We start from the raw sequence: 19995 nt of genomic DNA, 5'->3' as shown, positions 1-19995 counted from the left end.
GTACCCGCATTCACTGAGACGTATGTTTGAACATGCAAAGTTAATTTTTTTAAGTAAAAATACAAATTTTGTCTCAATGCTGTAAAATCGATTTGACTGAACAGCTGTCATCTCATGTGTGTTTGACATCCTGGGATTCATCAGGTAATCCATTAAACAAGGGATGCTTATGCACACATACTGCATGAATATATATTTCTTTCAAATTATTCATATTTCTGTCGAAAAACATGCTCATATTTGACTTCGTTTGAATTCACCAGCATGTCTGTGGGCTGTTCTCAGCTATTTCCATGTTGGCAGGAAAAATTCTTGAAGCTTGAAGCTCCCGTGGATGGTATTTCCAAGATGGAAGCTTGTAGTCTGTCACCATCTGAAAACAGAAAGTCCAAAGAAAAAGTTTAGATAGTGTTGGAATAACAAGTGATTTATTGGAAGTGAAGTAAAGAAACAATTAACGCTTTGCATGCATCAAAGATCGCAAAAACACAACTTGAATTACAAGTTTACTTATGATAAAAAACACTTTTAGCTATTGAGAAAACAAAGTCTGTGGCAAACATAATCACTGTCTGGATTATGTTCACAGGACACTTTTTTTTTTTTTGTTTAATCAAAAGTCAAAAAAGCTTTCACACAGAAATATGTCTCAGAAATGTCTCTTCTTATTAGCTTACAGACACTGCTGAGCTCTGCCGAGCACAGAGACAGACATTTCTGTGTTGACATATTTTTTTTGACTGAATGAAAGGCGACATTTATATATTTTGGCACCAAAAGCACTTTGGTTAAGGTTAGTGAAAGACTGTCAGTTAATTGAAATGTTGAAAATGTTCATAAACATGTTATGCTTCAAGTTATCTCAGACGTTTTTCTGTATTTAACCAAAACCACCATCTTTCTCTAACCTTTAAGTCTCCCTCCACTCAAAAATCTGTTTTTCTTCTTGTTCCTACAGTTGGATGTTTGAGCTTCACTGTGCAGAGTTTGACAGTAGAAAACTGTTTTTACATTAATCTGCTGAAAGTGGAAAGTTTATCTGTACTGATTGAAAATCCAGTTAGAAGGGGAGGTCTTACAAGCAGGATTTGTGACATCACAACTACTTTGGAGCCAATCCTGATCCAATATTCAACTTACACAAGTGTGATGTGGAAACTTGAAGCCTCCAGTGCACAAACACTAAACGAAGTTGGAGAAATCTTGCATGTCGCAATTAAACTTTTGCAATGAAAAATATTTGTATATTCAGGAGTACATGTAATTTTTTTTGTGGGGAAACTCATATTAGACACAAATTTGTCTTAAAACTTGCTTGGAGAGTATCTTAAACCTTAGAGGGCAGCTGAACTCCGCTTTCTAGCCTATTAAGTTACTGAGAATGAACTTTACAGTGAAATAGGAGACAACTTGTGTCCAACAGTTAAACTTCTGAAATGAAATATATTTGCATATTTATAGATTCTGGAATTTTTAATGAGCGAGAAGATGATAATTACACTTGGAAAAAAACATATCAGACAGACATTATTGTTCCAAGCAGAGTATTTTTGTGTGTCTTGGGGTGGAGTTGTGGAGCTGGAGTACAAGACTTTTACATATAAATGAACTTCCGTGACATTCAAGCCCTCACCAAACGAGTTCACATAATGCTGATTAAGCCTATCACTGCCAGATAAAGCTCTCTGTATTTCACAATATACCAGAGTTTTTAATCTGGTGTCTGTTACAATATTCCTGCACTGCTAATGATGAATTTAATGTCAACCAGTAATGATTGGTTTGCCAGCGTTGAAGAGACTTGCTGGCTAACTTTAGCCATCCACTAACCTGAGGAATAAAATAATTTAATCATGTGGCTCTTCTAGACTTTCCAAATGTTATCGGATCAAATGGATCAAATTCTTATAGTGAAACAAGTCATTTCGCAGGGCTTGTTACACTCAAAACAATTTATCCACTATGTTACAGCTGTAACAGTAGCCATGGTGACCGGCTCACGTATGTACTCATAGTACTGGAGTTACATCCAGGTGACTACTATTTACTCTCACTGCCAGTAGGGGGAGACAAAAGTTCTGCACTGCAGGTTTAATACATGCATGGAGGGGATCTTTAACTGAGTGTTGCCACTGCCTAAACATAACCATAAAAAAGTTTAATATTGCTGTAATCTCTACCAGTGGATATTGTGCTCCAAGACCAGATATTTTGGTGGGGAAAAAAAAAGACCTAGGTACGTTGTCTCTGAACATTTCACTCATATGTTCAGTATCAACATTTTTGCAATTTCTCAAATACATAAACAACATTTTCTCATTATGTTGAGAGACAATGTAATTCTTCCAGCATTACATTTCTAGCAAAACTTCTTTTGCAATTTTAGTTGTATATGAACATAATTTCTAGGAGACAGGGTTGTTCTCAGAGTGTGCTAAATGTCTTTTTTCTCTCATATATTTTACTTTGCTTTGTTTATTAAATAAGTAAGAAGAACCATAAAACCACTAAAGGTAAAAAAAATAAATTATTATTCTCCCCCACACTTGACACCAGAGCTGCCTTCTTTCTTTTTCTGCAAACAAATGACTGACCAACAGACAGCAGCTACATCAAGTTACTGTGGGATCCATTATACTTTGTAGCTGCCGTTGTGTCCTCTACACCACGCTCTAAATATTATCAACACGTCTCTTCCTCTGCCGCTAGCTTCCACGTGTCTGTGAGCCCAGAGGAGGGGCAGGCTTTATAGATTTCCCATCGGGGGTTTATCTTCTTGATCACTGGGCCGGGATGGAGAAGACAGCCGGGTTGATTTATTCTCCCCTTCCTGAGTGAGGCAGCGGGACAAGGACATAGTGACCCGTTTGAAACCATCCACCTTGGATATGCCTGCGTGTCTGTGCGCGTGCATTTGAGTGATGCTCATTTCAATGTGTGAGTGTTTGAGTTAATGAGTGATGCTGGTGTCCGCCGGTGTCGAAGAGACTGACGCACAGGCCCGGGTCTTTCTCATATATCAGGCTCTCAGACAGGCCTGTTATGACACTTGGCTGTCATTGTTTGAGGGTGAATGATGCTCTGATGTCCCTTGATTTATGTCACAGAGACTTCGGTGAAGGTTGCACCACACAGCCCAATTTCAAAGTCTGAGAAACAGCTGTAAACTCTCATTTTTGATGACAGTAGAGAAGAAGACATAACTTTAAGGATGCTACTTTCCCCTTTCAGCAGATATCACTCTACAACACCTCTCTGCTATGCTTTTTCAAGCATAGTTGATGGATGAAACTTTGCACTTTGCATGGATCTAGCCCACTCTCTCAGCCCAGTGGTCGATCTCTATATACTACTTCTCTCCTCGCTGTCTCCCCAGTATCCAATTTATGGCTGACAAATCCCTTGTTCTGGTCATCTTTGCAGGGCTAAAGTGCAACCGCATTTCATCCCAGAGCCAAAACAAAACTTGCATCCATTAGATCTACTTCCGCACAAATAGCCTTCTCAGCAGACATTTCATTTTCACAAATCCATCCTCTCATCAATCAATAACTTCATATCAGACAAGGAAGATGTTTGACGAGGGCCGGGCTGCAACCTTTTAGCAATCATACAGACATGTCATCGAGAATATATTACTCTTCTGGACTGTCTGTGGCCTCAGAAGACTTATGTGCTGCACTGAAATGAGTGAAGGAAAATGCTATTATTGAGTAATATTTGTCTACCTAATGTTTTCTCCAACATTTACCTGCTCCCACACTGAAATTACCTCCAACATACAAAGCCTGAACGGGACAAACTCAACCAAAATCCATTTTGAATTGTTTACGAATCCGCTTACAAAGTCACGCGGCGTCTACTCCTGCTGGTTTCCCTCCGAGGTAGACGCCTAATTACACTGATCATCCATCGACGATTATATTGAACTGCAAATGAGGAGGTGCACCACGCTGTGTGGAAAACACGACTAACAATGTTAACATGGAAAACATGTTGGCGGGGGTATGGAATCAAAGAAAGCTTAGTGAAAACTGGGGGCATAAGTAGAATACAAATGAAGTCTGAGCTTGAGAGGACATCAAAAGACTCCAGAGCTTGTGTAGCGGCGCAAAGAGGGTTGTTGTTTGATAAACTTAGCAGGGGGAGTTAAGAACTGTGAGCTGTGGGAGTGTTTGCATCCCAGCGGACTTACTTATGATTACACCGGGGAAACAGCAGAGGAACAATACTCCTCGCTGCACTCAGAGGAGGCTCTTTTGGATCTGGAGTGAAGTGTTTTCTCAGGTGTATGTGTGTGTGTGTGTGTGTGTGTGTGTGTGCGCAGGTTAACAGTTGCTTGTGCTCTGCAGCGTGTTTGTTTACAGTCACCATTTTTCGAAGGTCACGGATCAGAGAACATGGGCTGAGTGTATGTGTGTGTGTGTGTGTGTGTAGAAACCGTCAGAGGAAGAAAGAGCGAGGGGACGTGTGTTGTTTCAGTGATGTTCGCAGCCACCTCAGCCACCCATTAATGCTCTTCCTCTCTTCCGAGCTTGCTGGTTGCCATGGAAACGGCTCTCCGTGCTGCTGGCAGCATCCTATCACTCTCCTTTCCTCTCCTCTCCTCTCCGCGAGATCGCCAAGGCGAGCTGCCCGGGATCAGTGGGGTCCTTCAGGAGCTGCAGAAGGAGGGGGATATACTCTGGAAATTGATGCACCCCTGATGCAGTTCAGGGCGTCTCCATGGCAACGTGCTTGGATTCGGCCCCTGATTTGGTTGCCCCTGAACGTCAACTGCTTCCTTTAGGTCACAACTGCAGGTCAAGAGAGCATTCCTGGAGCGGGTGCACTAGATGAAAACTTGTTCACACAGTTTCTTTAGCTTTTTGCAAAGCTTTAGTTCTTGTCTTTTCCACAGATAACATCTCAATATCCAGTTTTCCCCTTTTATTTCTTCATAGACTCCTAAAGGAGTAGTTCAGCCTTTTGGGAAATAAGCATAATTGTTTTCTTGTCGAGAGTTAGATGAGAAGATCAGTACCAATCTCATAGCTGTCCGTTCAATATGAAGCTACAGCCAGGAGACGGTTAATTTAGCTTAGCATAAAGACTGGAAACAGGTCAAATCTGCCTACAAGCACCTCTGAAATTCATTAATTAACATGTTTCCTGGCAACCTCAAGTTGACGACAACACTCCAGGACATCACTGTTCCTGGCTAAGAAGAATTACAACACATAATCCATTGTAAAGCAAAAATTTGTTGTTTTTACACACTGTTTTTTTTACGGATTAGATTTGGACAAAGCCAGGTTAGCTGTTTCCCCTCCTCCTTCAGTCTTTATGCTAAGCTAAGCTAACTGCCAGCTAACAGCTGTAACTTGGTATAAATCTTCTCATCTAACTCTCAGCAAGAAAGCGAAAAGGCATATTTCCCAAAAATGGCCCAAACACAAGCCTGGAGGGGAGTTTTTTACTGTACTTGAGGTGACATCTGGTTGAATTCCCACTCAACCGTGACATAATGTTCTTTGTTTGAAAGCACAAAGCCTCATTAACCATGTAAGATACAAACGTCACTGTGACCAAAGCAGAACAGTTAACAAACAAACAAGCAGGAAGAGGTCTTACATTTTTACCATGCTTGTGCCTCTGTAAATTTGGTTCAGTATCACGAAAACTAATTTAGATATTTTGGTAGTTAATTCCAAAAAGCTCCCTTTCAGAAGAAGATCAGAGTATATTGAAAAATGTTCAAGAGCAGGAACCATTTAAATTTAGATTTTTTTGGCTTCAAGAAACATCTTGTTCTACACAGTCTAACAGTATTATATATATATATTCTTTTTTATGGCTGCACATTTTTATCAAATGATACATCATTTTATATACATTTCCCCAGCCTGACATATTTAGCATCTGGGAAGACTTTTGGATTTCCATCAGACTTTTATCAATGTTTGCCTGCACAGCATGAGTTTACTGAGTGACTCACCTTTAGGACGTTGGGGGGGGGGGGTTAAGAGGTTTATATGCCTTCGTTGCTTCATTCTTATCAGCTTGCATTTGTCTATTCATGCCAGGTGGATTTTCCCTCTGTGAGACAGCGCTCTGGGTTTTTTTTTTTTTTTTTTTTACCTCCCCTCACATCATCAGTCATTAGTGCTCAGTGCTGCAGAAAGAGAGAGAGATAGAGAATAGGGGGGGAAAGCTTGAAAGAAAAAAGAGAACATGTACTCTCTGCCATCACCACAGATCAGAGACACATTAGAAGTTACTGAAACGGAGTGGAGCAATCCCCTCGGCCCGACATCAAAGGCAGACGGTTTTGGAGAGAAAATAAGGACAACCGTTAAAGATTCAGAAGAACTGCCAAAGTTGTCTGCCACTTCAAGAACGCTGTCACCACATCTGAGGAAGCAGAGAGCACTTGGATGAAGCAACGATTGATCAAACATGTAACATACCTGGGCTCATTAGGAATAAAACATTTATTGGATTGAGTGCAGTAAATAAAATCTGACCATCTGGGCTTTTTTTTTTTTCTCGCACTCCAACTGGAGAAAATTGAATGTATTCCTGTTGTTTTATTCTTCGCCTTTCACCTTGCGTAGCTGCTACTGAGCCATGACAATATTGAGTTTATCCTGCTTTGCTGTAGGGGGATTTTAGCTTTACTGTCAGTGAGCATACAAGGCTTAACGCTTGTTTTTCTTCTGTCTGGGATGCAGCTTGGATCCTGTTTGGCAGATTTACCTCCTCAGGTTCACTGGTGGGAGCTGTTAATTAATGGGTAACACCTGTTCCAAATCGCCTCCTATGATAGGTTTGTGGGGGAAAAAGGTGTCCTCCTGTACTTGCATGGAATAAAAGCTGCTTCAAATTATGGACCTGTGCACTCATATGAGCAACATGTCTCCTCCAGAGGGTTGGGTCATATGGCGGGGCTTTAGTTATCAGAAGAAATGAAAAAGGGAGAAGGTGGAGGGAGAAAACAAGAGAGGGTTTTTGTGTCACATTCACACCACAGCTCTGAGGTGTCGGTGTAGCCCTGACACTAGTACTCATCCATACAAAAAAAACACATTTCAGTTGGAGCAGCGACAGCAGGCAACCCGTCACCATGGCGATGCAGCATCCACCTCATCCAACTGCCGACTGGATCCTTATTGTGGAGAGCGACCTCTCACTCCCAAACATGTTTTGTGCTCCGAAGAAATCAGAAGAAGCTTTGATTAGAGGTTGTTTGGAAACTCACGGGGAGGCTGTTCCAACTAGGACTCGCTTCAAACAAGATGAGCAACAAAATCCGAGGCTGCTGCATCGCTATTTGGATGCAACTTCTGAGATCCTCTCCTGTGTGCAGTAAATCAGCAGGGGGGCTCCTGCATCACAGGAAGGATCTGAAAGAGGAAAACAATACCTCCACCCAGGAGGATTATCATAATAACTTTTATGCAGATTATGACTAAAAGAGGAAGGCTTTGTTTCTGCGGTGATGCCTTGCTGAGGGGCTTTAAAAAGGGCCTCTGGAAGTATCTTAAAATAATCCTAAGTTGCTCACACACTTGGAGACCATCAGATTTAGGGGAGAGAGACATTTTGATTGCATTAATCTACGTTATTTACATTTTCTTCATAGGAATAATACCACTCGCTAAACTCCCCAATTTGTCCAATCATAGCTTTTCATACTTCATGGGGATAATACTTAAAAATAAGCTCCTGTTCACAATAATACATCCACTATTTACTTGCCGTGTGGCAGCTGATCTTAAATTCTACAACCTGTAGGAGAGTTTAGGCGAACATTAGCAGCAACTTCAGCCAAGCCTGTTATATGAGATGTTACATTCATTAAACACACTGATTTGTCCTGAATCTATAAGCCTTTTGTCTTGTAATGCTAAAAGTGAGACATATTGTTTGAAAACAGAAACAATAAAGCATATATCTGATCTGTTCACTTGTCAAAGTGTATAAATTAAACATCCAATCAGGCTTATGTTACATTATTTATTATCATACTTACTATATTAGTAACTAGCTCTATACTGCAAGACAAAAACAATGTTGTTTCTTGATTTCTGGAGTATTTTTGGGTATATTTATGTCGTCTACAAGGATCATGAACTGGTGAAGATGCTGACTCTCAGCCTCAGTCTGCATGAGAGATGATTAGCCATCAAGTTAAGACCCTTAGAGTTTTCATTTTGAAATGAGTCAGCTACAAACATTAAAAAGTCAGCCTGAGACAGAGTTTTCAATCAACTTAAAGGTGCAGTGTGTAGAATTTAGTGGCATCTAGCGGAACAGACTTGGCAGAAATGGAATATAATATTCATGAGTGTGTTTTAATTAGTGTATAATCACCTGGAAATAAAAATAGTTGAAGAATGAGCCTCTTCCACAGAGCCTATCATGTTGCACCACCATGTTTCTACAGTAGCCCAGAACAGACAAACCAAACACGGGCTCTAGAGAGGGCCTTTCACGTTTTTTGCAAGTATTGCAGCCACTGTAGGTTCTCCTATATGCTTGGAAAGGGAGGGGGAGGTGTATTCATTTGGTCGGTCTTCAATCTCACTGCTGGATGCCACTAAATCCTACACACTGCATGTTTAAGGAGCTGATGTTACCTTAATTAGCTACCTAGTTACAACTGATAGAAATCTGCCAATGACGACATTTCAGTTGGAAAACAAGTCCTCGACTGGAAATGTGAAGCCTGCTTTTTGTCTGTCTCTGTTTGAAATTAACAATGCCTTGTTACTCTGAATTTCAAGTGGTAAATCTTCCTCATGTAGCAAACTGCATTATGTGCTGTGCGAGAATGAAAAGCTTCACAGGTGCAGCAACAGTAACTTAGCTACTGAGTTTTGACTGTTAGATTAAGTTTGAATACAGGTGTGTATAACCTTGAACCAAGGTCAGTTGTTTTTCCTTTAATAAATGACAAAGCACTAATAATATAATAACTCAGTTTGGCCTGAACTCAACACAGACCTGAACTGCTTGAGCCTCCCTACGCTCAGAGATGATTAGATTGTAAATTTCATCCTCAATCAATTTTACGGCACACTTCTTAGGGGACAATCCACAAACTACCTTGTCTTCGACACAGAGTAAAAATTTATTTTCCTTTTTTCATTAAATTGAATGAGGACAGCCTAATGGCCGAGGTCGTCCGAGAGAGTAAAATAAAGAGAGGATTGGACGGTTTTTTGCCCTGACTCGACTGAAGTCTGTCTGCTTTATGTCTTTGAAGTGTGGTTTCTCTGTCTCTGTCTGGCGCTGCATTTTTAAACAGCCACTTTCATTCCCTTCGTGTCTCAAATGAGGTGCATTGGGATTCAAATCTTGTAACCCTTGTTCCTGCCGTATCCCACCACTCCTCACTCCCTCCCAGCTCTGCCTTTTCAATCCACACCTGAAAATGACACATGAATGACACGCGCATAGACTCAAATCTTACAATATTAATATCCGACTTTCAGATTCTGTCTTAATGATTCTCATAATCTCATTCCTCGTTGTTTTGCTCACCATATTACACATCCTAATCTGTCTCTACCTGTCTGTGTGACTGTCTGTCTCTTCTTCCATCCTGACAAGCAAACGCCATGCAGACACTAATGTTATTTTAAGCCTGAGCTGCATAGATAAAGCACTCCTCTCATTTCCCGTCCTGTTGTCATTATTCTTTCCCTCCTCCTCCTCCTCAGTCTTGTCTCTTCATCTTTAGTCTTTGCTTTATCTTCTTCACCTTCCCCTTCTTCCTCCTTATCATCCACTGTGACAACAGCAACATGGTGTCGGTTTTTGTAGCAGGTTAAGAGGAAACAAAAGGGAGCATGTGAATTGTTTTTTTTTGTTGTAGCCTGTGTGCTGGCGTGCATACAGAGCGGTCCAAAGTGACCCCATGCGGTATCTAAATCACTGGAAATTGATGTGGCCGTGCAGTGCGGTGCAGAGTGGCTGAAAACTGCTGGAAACAGCTGTTACCACATCTCCTGGTTGAGATTTCAGCACCACAGTGTGTGGACAGCTCCCACTGAGCATTACAATAGAAACGGTGTTTAGCTTGTTGCTAAATTGAGGGTTCAGTTATATTTTGTTTCTTGATTATAATGTTTTTCTATATTTGTTTCAATAGCTGCAGGGATTCTGGGTTGTTTATGAGCTGTTACTTATCTTCTGTGTCATGTATCTCTATGACGCTTGCTATGATAGTTGGTTTTGTTGATCGATTTGTATGTTTACAACATGGCCAGATATGAATGAAACATTGATGTTTTTTCATTGAAGATCCACTGCTAGTTGTGTGTATATGGATTGTGAGGACACTGAGGTCATGTCCTGTGTAATGTTTTGGGGAATTTGGGGAATTTCTACATTTGGTGGATATTTTATAGGCTTATTGCAGTAGTTTTACTCTTGCTTTACAATAATTTTACTACTTTTCTGCATAAATTAAGAGAATAAAGAAGTTTTATTCCTAGCAGTGTAGATACATTTTCAAAACAACATCTAGAGCTTCATGTTAAGAAATAAAATTCATTCAAAAACACATCAATATTCATTTATTTTGGGGAATTTCAATGTCTGTATTTGTTGACTGTGTGCCTGTAATTTATAGCCACACAGAAAGACACATTGTTCCATTTTTGCATGCTCAGCTGACTTTTTGTGTACTATTTATGCTACCAATTAAGTGGAATTACATAACTTAAAGTGTACCAAGTGAACGCTATCTCCAGTTTTCCTATAATTACAGTCTTTTTCAGGAATCTTTCTAAGATAGTACAGCAACACATCAGTTCCTTTTTAGGAAATTATTAGGAAACTAGGGGACCCATAAAATAAATGTTTAGCAAAATATTTCTTTATTTTTTATATATAGTTTTAAACTTTTTATTTATTTATTTATCACTTTCATTGAACAAAAAACACAACACAACAGCTACATCACTAACAAAAGTGATAATTAAAGGAGGTGCTAAATATTAATTTTTGATTTAATATAATTATAGTTTTTTTCTCTCTGTCTAAACTTCCTTGTTGATTGACTCCAGAGTGTTTTACATCATGTTTTCTGATACAGAGATGAACTGATGATGTTTTCCTGTAATTTTTCCCACTATGTTTTCTCTATATTCAAACCTTTTTACACACATGGGCACCGTCATTAATTAGCGTGAGAACTGATATACTTTATTCTCTTGGCTTGTTGAATGAACTGCTGAGCGAAGCGTGCTGCTCCTGCCAATGTTAATAAAAAAAAAATCTGTGATCGTATAGATTTTTATAGGCTGAGTTTGCAGTCACTAACTCAAACTTTTACTGTTTTTATTTTATGACTATTGACGTTCGTTTTTAGGTTCATGTTATCATGCTCAGCAATATGAGCTGTGCGCAAAGCCCCACTTATCTGTGGTATCAGATCATAAACTATAATCCTGTTAACATATACAGGCTTTTCCACCTGTTGTTCATACAAGCTTCTCCATATTTTTTTAGTCCAGTGCATCATGCAACATGTAACGCTGTGCAACATGAAGCCTGGAAGCGCAGTGACTTCAGAGCAGCCCATTAATCTTCTGCGCCAGCGGTCGATAGCACAGACAAACCATGTGAATCAGTGGACCTAATACAAGAGGTGTTAATGAGTATGTGGGTATGCAGCAGGATTCATGTTGCAAGTCATGCTCCCATTCCCCTGCCTTATCTTTCAGCTCACAGGCAACGCATACACACACACACACACACACACAGATGCTCACTGAGTCCTCTGTGAAGCAGAAGGGATCAGGGCAGGGGGGTGGAGAGACAGAGCGAGAGGGGAGGAGGTATTTTGTCCTCATACCTTCTTGCATCTGCCAGTTTCTGCCCCAATTAACTCCCATTAATATCATTTGCCACGGTCCACCTTGATGCTGATGCACAGTGCATACAGTATGAGCCTTCTGATTCACTCTCTGTATCTCTAACCCATCATCAAACACACACACAAAAAACAACATACACACCTGCACACACACACACACGCACCCTCAATAACCGTGACATTTAAAGCAACATGAATCACACAAAGTAGACAGCTACAGCTGTGCCTGTGAAACACACCATAATGAGAGGCTTGATGTGTGTGTGTGTGTGTACGCTTGTAATAGCATGTGGTGATTGGACATAGAGGTCTAGATTATGACACCTCCTCCTCTGATTGTCCCCAGGGGCCGCTGCCAACAGCTGTCAGCTGGGAAGCCTTCAAGGAGAAAGGAAGTGTGTTTGTAAGAAAAAAAAAAGGGCAATCAAGGGCATTAAAAATCAAGAGGATGTTTGAGAGACTCTGTCTGCTGACCTCCATGTGAAGAGACAATTTCTGTCAGAGTATTATAGTAAATAATCAGATTGTGTATTAATAAATGACAGCATAGGGCAGGGGTCAGTAATTAGGTTTGACTATGGGCCAGTTTCTGATAACCAGCGCAGTGAAAATCAAGGTCTATGTGTTTTGTTCATTTCGTTCCATTAATTTAAGAATAAACACTGAGACACCGGTGTGAGCTCTGAGTTACAGCTTAATTTTAATACTCATTTGGCGAAAAATGACTCATGCATGAATATATTTCCTGTGTTGCACTTCAAGACCAGAGAAACATTTACGGTTGATTGAAAGTACTGTTGTTGTTGTCTTGTTTTAGTCTGCAGTATCACCTGTTTGTCTTTGTGAAAAACAAACCTGTCATGGCCGAATAGACTAAAGTTGTGGAATTAAAACAGTGTTTGAATTCACTCATTAAATTTTAATTTCTGGTAGGTTTATTGGACATAATTTCAGCAGCTCGCACTGTGCAGCTACGGTTTTAATGTCTCTCCTGGTGTGGAGGCAGTAGTAGAAGTAACAGGGTCATGTTCACTGGGATTTACATGAGCCTTGTGTTCATTTTGTCTTCTACAGTAGATTTATGTACAATTATCCACAAGTTTTGATGTTAATTATGAAAGTCAAATTTTCAGCTTTTATCACAGAGATAAATATCACTGCTGGAAGGCCAGATTTGGCCCACGAGCCACTATTTGCCTACCACTGACACAGGGTATTATAGGCCAATTTGAATGTACAGAAATATTCTCTGAAAAGCCATGAAAACGACTGCACGTTGCTTGTTTTGTGCGACCAGCAGTCCAAAACCCAAAAATGTTACATTTACAATGATATTTTTTCTGTAAAAATCAGCTCATCCTCATATTTGAGAAACTGAAACCAGCAGATGTTTGATATTTTTATGTGACAAATGACTTAAAGAGTAAATTAACTTTCCCTGAAAACCTTGTTTTTGCTGCTCCTTCTCATCTCACTGCAGTGATGTAGAAGTGTACTCCAGGGTGTGTCGGTACACCGTGACATCACTGTTGGGGGGGGGGGGGGGGGGGGGGGGGGGGGGGGGGGTTAAAGGTGCAACAGAGCATATTTTAAGTCTCTCTCTAATCAAAAACGTGTTTTCTTCTTCCTAGAGTTGGATGTTTGAGCTTCACGGTGCAGAATGATGTACAGTATGTGCAGTTTGAGACTAGAAGGATGTTTTTTAAAGCAAGTACCTACAAGCATGATTTGTGACATCACAACTAGTTTGGAGCCAACTGTGGTCCATTATACAACTTATGCAAGTGTGATGTGGAAACTTGAAGCCTCCAGTGCACAAGTGAAGTCGGAGAAATCTTGCATCCAGCAGTTAAACTTTTGTAATGAACAATATTTGTATATTCAGGAGTAGATTTTATGGATTTTAACAGGTTAATATATTTTTTTTGTGGGAAAATCATATCAGATGCAAATTGTATTCTTTTTTATGTGTCTTAAAACTTGCCTGGAGGAGAAACTTTAAACTTTAGAGGGCAGTTGAACTCTGCTTTCCAGACTATTAAGTTACTTTTTAAAAGATAAATCATAAATAATGTGGTATCACGAAGTAATAGTTTCAACACTCACACTCTTCTCTTCTAATCCTCCGATTCAGATTTTCCTTCAGTTTTCAGCAGGAAAAATATAGTAGAAATTATCAACAAAAAACAGTCATAAATATAAAAATCTAATCAATACATTACTGTCTAGGAATCGAGAATATTTCATCTCTTCAGCACCGACTCGGCCAAAGAGAGAAAATCCCAAGTCTTCAAGCAGAGAGAGATGAGAGAGCGAGATGTAGTGTAGCTTAGTAATTGACCTCCCTCCTCTCTCTGCTGAGTCCACTGTGATCTTTATCTCATTACTACCCACCTCCAGCCGTGTTAGAGTACTACCACGCTGAAAGAAGCCTCCAGTTAAAGAGCCGCACCAGGCCGTCGTTTTTAAACATTTCTGAACAGCCAGCGCTCTCGATTTTTTTTTTTTTTTTTTTTTTGCAGTTGACCTAAATCATTTGAAGCATTGAATGTTACAAACCAAGATCGCTTATGTTTTTTTCTGCTTATGAATCTTACCCTGAGCTCTGAGGGTTGTGCGGTTCGAAAACATCACTCATAACATTTGACGACTCGAAGCGAACTGACACGATTCTTCGTCTGAGGGGTTTCATAATATCTTTCATTATTTACGACGAGGATTGTGTGGCAGGCTGCTGCTGCTTTCCACCTCTGTGGTGAGGATGGCTGCAGGGATGATGAGATGAGAATTTATTTATCAGGAGATGAAGATGCTGACCCCGTCGGTTTACCCCTGTTGTTAATGCATGTTATACTGAAGCCTAAAAACAAAACAATGCTGCCAAAGATAAAAAGATTGCCTTCAGCCTCCTTTAGAAACATTTGGATGCACTTTTGGGATAGACACAATTTTGGTTTGAGCTTTATTTTTTTCATCTTTGCAGATAACAACTGAAAAAAAAAAAAAGAAATTACACATCTGCTGAGGCTAAAAGATTAGATTGCATATTTCAGTCCGCTTTTAGAGACGTGTTTTTGCAGCAATCATTTTAACTTTGAGGTTAGGTATTGAATATGATCAGATCAGCCAGTGAGAAGACGAGGGATTTACATGACATTTTCTATAAAAATATAATTCTTTTGTACTTTTAGACACACGCAAAGAGCGAGCACTTTAAAGAAACAGTTCAACATTTTGGAGGGAACACACCGAGAGTTAGATGAGAAGATTGATACCCTTCTCAAATGAGAGAGTGGTATCAATCTTCTCATCTAACTCTCAGCAAGAAGGTAAATATTTCCCAAAATGTCAGACTATTTCTTAAAGAGCACATGTGGCTTTAGCGCAGATATATGCTCCCTTTTTTGTGGCATCAAACCCTGCAGCTTCTGGACCACCACAGCACAGAAACATGGACATCTTGAGGCAGTCATATGAGAGTCAGAAAGACAACCCCGGCGCTTCTTTGATCTGCTGTATTTCTGTTCTGCTCGAGCTCTGTGGGAGATTTAAGATTTGCCGTCGAGACAACGTGCTGTTCAACTCGTTCTGTTAATGTTAAAGCTGAAAAGCCTGAAGGAGAAGGTTGTTTACTCAAGAGAGAGCTGTGTGCACTGTACCAAATCCTCTAATATGAATTTCAGAAAATTCACACTAATATAACATGGATGACATGGTAAACGTTAAGTGTTTTGTGAACATGAAAACCAATTAGAAGAGTCTGAAATACATAATTGTGACATTCTTAGGTGGCACATTTTAAGCTGATCCATTTATATAATACAAGGCTTGTATAAATCTGTGGGTTTATAGATTTGTTAGAGCGTTACATCCCCAAAAAAACATGACACTAGTCGTACTAAGCATTGAATTTGGAACATATTATTCTTTGATCATAAAACCAATACTGGATCTCTATATAAATGATGTGTTTATCAATCAGGTTGAAGAAGCAGAGCTGCTGGGAAACCCCTCAGACAACCAATTACCATGAGTGAAACAAACAGATTAGATAACGGCTAAAATAGGAAATGGACTTCCTGTAATCAAGTGACGTATTTGAACACAAGTGACTCAATTGTTGGTGCATTTAAATCTTAATCTCTGTCCCGCAGTGTGGTCAAGTGTGGTAATTTAAAGAAATTACAAGCAGCACAAAGAAAGAGCAGCTCATCTGGTTCTTTGCTGTGAAATAAAGATCAAAAGTCTCTTCTGGTTTGATGCTGTAGCAGATTATTGTATGAATTACTTGTTTTCATCAGAAATATCATAATGACAAAGAACATTTTGCATTAATATTTAACTTTTAGTATTGGTACGCATAACTTTTTACTTCACACAGCGAAGGTGGGCAGTTAATATTACTTAAAAACTAGAATAAATTCAATTCTGCTCTGTGAGGCTGCACTGAGTCACAGCGCTACTTTGAGCTAAATGTTAATGTTAGCATACTAACACGTTCACAATGACTATGCTAACATGCTGATATTTAGCAGCAGTTTTGGAGAGTAACTAGTTAAATGTAATTAAATTACAGTTACTATAGTCAAAATGTTGGTGATTACAAAGGAATTACATCTGAATATTTTCTTTTTGGTAAAAAGCTTTTATGTAGAATATAACATTCACTCTATTGCCTTCTTTTGGCATATTTCTGGGTCAGTAAAGCCGTTGGGACAAATTTGAATGCAACATCATCAAGGTTTCAGAAAATGAGGGAAAACTTTTACCTGAATTTATCCTCTGGAGACTTCAGATAAAGTATAAAGTAAAATATTTGCCTTTCAGTCTTTGTCATAACAATAGTATTGATTGATATAGTACTTGTCAGAGCTCCAGATTATCACTGTGTATATTTTCACATGGACCGCAGGACGAATAGCTGCTGTGATATAATCCAAACAATCAAACTAAGCAGCGGAAATGTGCCAACATCCCCAAAAATAGTCCTTTTCACTGTCAATAGAGAAACACAAAATGTTTTCTTGGAAATGTCACAGACTGTCTGTTTCTCTCAAGTTTTGTTTTGGTGTTTGGACCAAATTCATACTCTAAACTTTTGTTGTCATGGTCACATTCTGAGTCTACTGCAGGTTTGTTACAGGGATGAAATTTATAAAACATACAAGCTCTGTAAAAAAAAAACTGATTTAAAAATGTAATTTTTATGCCTAAAGAGCATTTTTTCTCCATTTTGCACCTGCAACATAAGGTCAGCTCTAAGCCAAAAAAAAAAAAAAACATGTAGCAGGGTGCACGCTGTTTCCAGTAGAAAATAATATAAAGAAATGTATTTACAACAACCTAGTGCTGTTTTAACTTGTTTTTTTTCTCAGAAAATTGATCTGCAAACTCAGGAAGGCTGCAGGAAAGTCAATAGACTTGCTGCCGACTGGGAAATGTAGGCGTCGGATATGGATTAGACGGCTTTTACATCAATACTGGTTATTATTACAGTAGCTGCTGTTATTGGTACAATTGTGAGAGAGGTGGCTCGTTGTAGTTTACCTCATGACTTACAGAAAAACAAACACGAGGGAGGGGAGGAAGGGGGGGCTCAGCGGGGAGTCCAGACTCACCCAGACACCCGTGTCGTCTCTGTCTCGATAAAAGACTCTATATAAAAGGACTCCACCTCTCTACTGCTCTAACTGTGCCACTCTCTCCATCTTTTCTCATTATGTGGCGGCAAAAAAAGAGCAAGTGTGTAAGATGAGAAAGAGGAAGGGGACGGAGGGAGACTCGAGTGTCTGACATTTCCGGAGATTATCCGTCTGCTTAATCTGCTGGCAACTGGCGTTTAGTGTGTTAACCTGATACACACACACATGTTAATGCTTCTATAATTGTGAGGACCCTGACTGTCATAATGCATACTTGAACCCCTAATCCTGACCATCACAGCTACACGCAATAATACAACTTTAACTCTTATCTTAAATATAACTGGGGGTTGGAAATATGAATTAAATCTTCCATTAAGGGATATCTGATGTTATGATAGAAGTATACTGTATATATGGGTGACCAATTAAAAATCTGAATAAATGAGTAGAGAAACATAAAAACGATGTTTCCATATGGAGCATGAGGGCTCACTGAACGATTTAATATATATGAAAATGATGTGACCGTCACAGTCATCAGATCTCAGACCAGTTGAGCACCTGTGGGAGATTTTGAACAGATGTGGTGGTTGATCTGGAGGCACTTTAACTTGTTGGACATCTGTATAGCTTAATATCAAGATGCCTTTTTTTTCTTTTCTTCTGGAATACATTCAAGAGTTGGTATGTCAATAAAATAATCTGATGCACAAATACCTGACTTCATCATATAGATGCACAATTGCAAATACTGACATAAGGCAACAATACAACTATAATGCAATATTAATCCGTTAACTTACAGTTTAAGTAGCTTTAAGGTTGTTAAAATCTTTCTTTAGCATGTTGTAACTCTTCATTGAAGCTATTCAATGTTTACATTGAGTGAAATATTCAAAGCCCAGACATGTTTTTATGGCTTCATTCCATCACATGGAAATATTCATTGCATTATTTTGCACATTTATCCAAAAGTCATCCTGATACTTTTTTTTTGTGTGTCTTTGGACACGAGAATTTAAAGTGAAGTTTTTCGGGTTTGAAGGATGTTTGGCTGCTTAGCGTGATTTGTAATTTGTCATTATGAAGTATAAGTGGATTACTGGATTGATGCTGATGATATGGTGGAAAAAAAATGTTAGGGAGGAAAATTTGTAAGTGTTTTTCCCTTCAAGTGAATTTAGCCGACTTTGGCTTCTGACTAGAAGCACCTTAAAGGATTTGAAGAGACTTTAAGTATGACCTGTAACTTCTGCTGAACAGCAGTGGCAACAAATTACAGGACGCTGCTGAGTAATAAACTACTGCTACTAGTGGAGACAAATCATAAAGTCAGCAAAGTGACTGACTCTGACTCAGTAACATAAGCTAATATTAACCAACGTCACACCAAATACAACTGAAGCAGAAAAACCCAAAGCAAAACAAAGTGTATTGAATTGAGCGATGATGCATCTTATTGGCTATGAAATCCATTTTTCATTTGTAAGAGAGTTACTTCTATCAAAAGTTAGATATTCTTGGTTTAATGTAAAGAAAATGAATCATTCCTTCCTTTGTTTTGATTAAAAGGATTGCCTGAAGTCTAAAAAAAAAACCTTATCGCTAAACCTTAACCCTCAAACAGCCGGTGTTTCCTCCCTTTCTAAATTTATCCTCACTCTCATTACCTAAAACTCTTTTTGGCCGTCACAAAGACAGACATTTAAAAAAAGCACGCACACACACACACACACACACACAAACTTTTGGCAGCACGGTCAACAAATAAATACAGACCTCTCAGGCCTGTAAATGATTTGATTGCCTTGATCGAGTGTGTATGAGTGTGTGAGTTAGATGACTCTGCTCTCTAACAGCTCAACCCGTCACTGTCAGCCATGCAGCAGTCGGCTAATGAAGCAGCACGACTCGCCACGCGTTGCTGTGACGTCTCCTTCCTCACCTGCTCTCCTTCTCCTCTCTTATGTCTTCTTCTTCTGTCTCTGTCATTCTGCGATCTATCACTTGCTTGACATAATAGTTTTTTAAATAAATCTTCTATAAATGTGCGTTTTATTAACTATACATCAAGCTAAAAGTGTCACACAGTGTCCCAAACCCAACAGTAAGTCCTCCCTTGATAGGCAGTTAATCCCACTGCAAACACTTACCCTTTTCTCTCTTCCTGATCCAGGTACGTGTCTGATCCTGGGCTGCATGATCTACCCGGACGGCTGGGACAGCGACGAGGTGAAACGGATGTGTGGTGAGCAGACGGACAAGTACACGCTGGGGGCCTGCTCGGTGCGCTGGGCCTACATCCTGGCCATCATGGGCATCATGGACGCTCTCATCCTCTCCTTCCTGGCCTTTGTCCTGGGAAACCGCCAGGACAGTCTGATGTCTGAGGAGCTGCTGGGAGACAGTAAGAGGATGATACCTTCATGGTTCATAATGGCTAAGACACAAGCAGCATCTCTGTCGACATAGCTTAGTTTC

The 19995-nt window shown here is 39.6% G+C and overlaps 1 protein-coding gene and 1 long non-coding RNA gene across 2 annotated transcripts in view; one reads left to right on the top strand and one right to left on the bottom strand.

Annotated features, from left to right (window-relative positions):
* The window catches only part of lhfpl3 (LHFPL tetraspan subfamily member 3), a 44519-nt gene that overhangs the window by 18482 nt on the left and 6042 nt on the right, over positions 1–19995 (top strand). Inside the window, exon 2 of the mRNA XM_044344066.1 lies at positions 19691–19921. Coding sequence (XP_044200001.1) covers positions 19691–19921 — 231 coding nt within the window. The remainder of the gene's footprint in view (positions 1–19690; positions 19922–19995) is intronic.
* On the bottom strand, positions 245–19747 carry LOC122975561. The gene is made up of 3 exons (XR_006400703.1): positions 19668–19747; positions 5978–6154; positions 245–373 (listed from the first exon to the last, which is right to left on the bottom strand). It is a non-coding gene; the product is annotated as an uncharacterized LOC122975561 (long non-coding RNA).

Source organism: Thunnus albacares, chromosome 23 (assembly GCF_914725855.1).
Source record: "Thunnus albacares chromosome 23, fThuAlb1.1, whole genome shotgun sequence".
Lineage (NCBI taxonomy): Eukaryota > Metazoa > Chordata > Actinopteri > Scombriformes > Scombridae > Thunnus > Thunnus albacares.
This window is presented reverse-complemented; position numbering and strand designations above follow the sequence as displayed.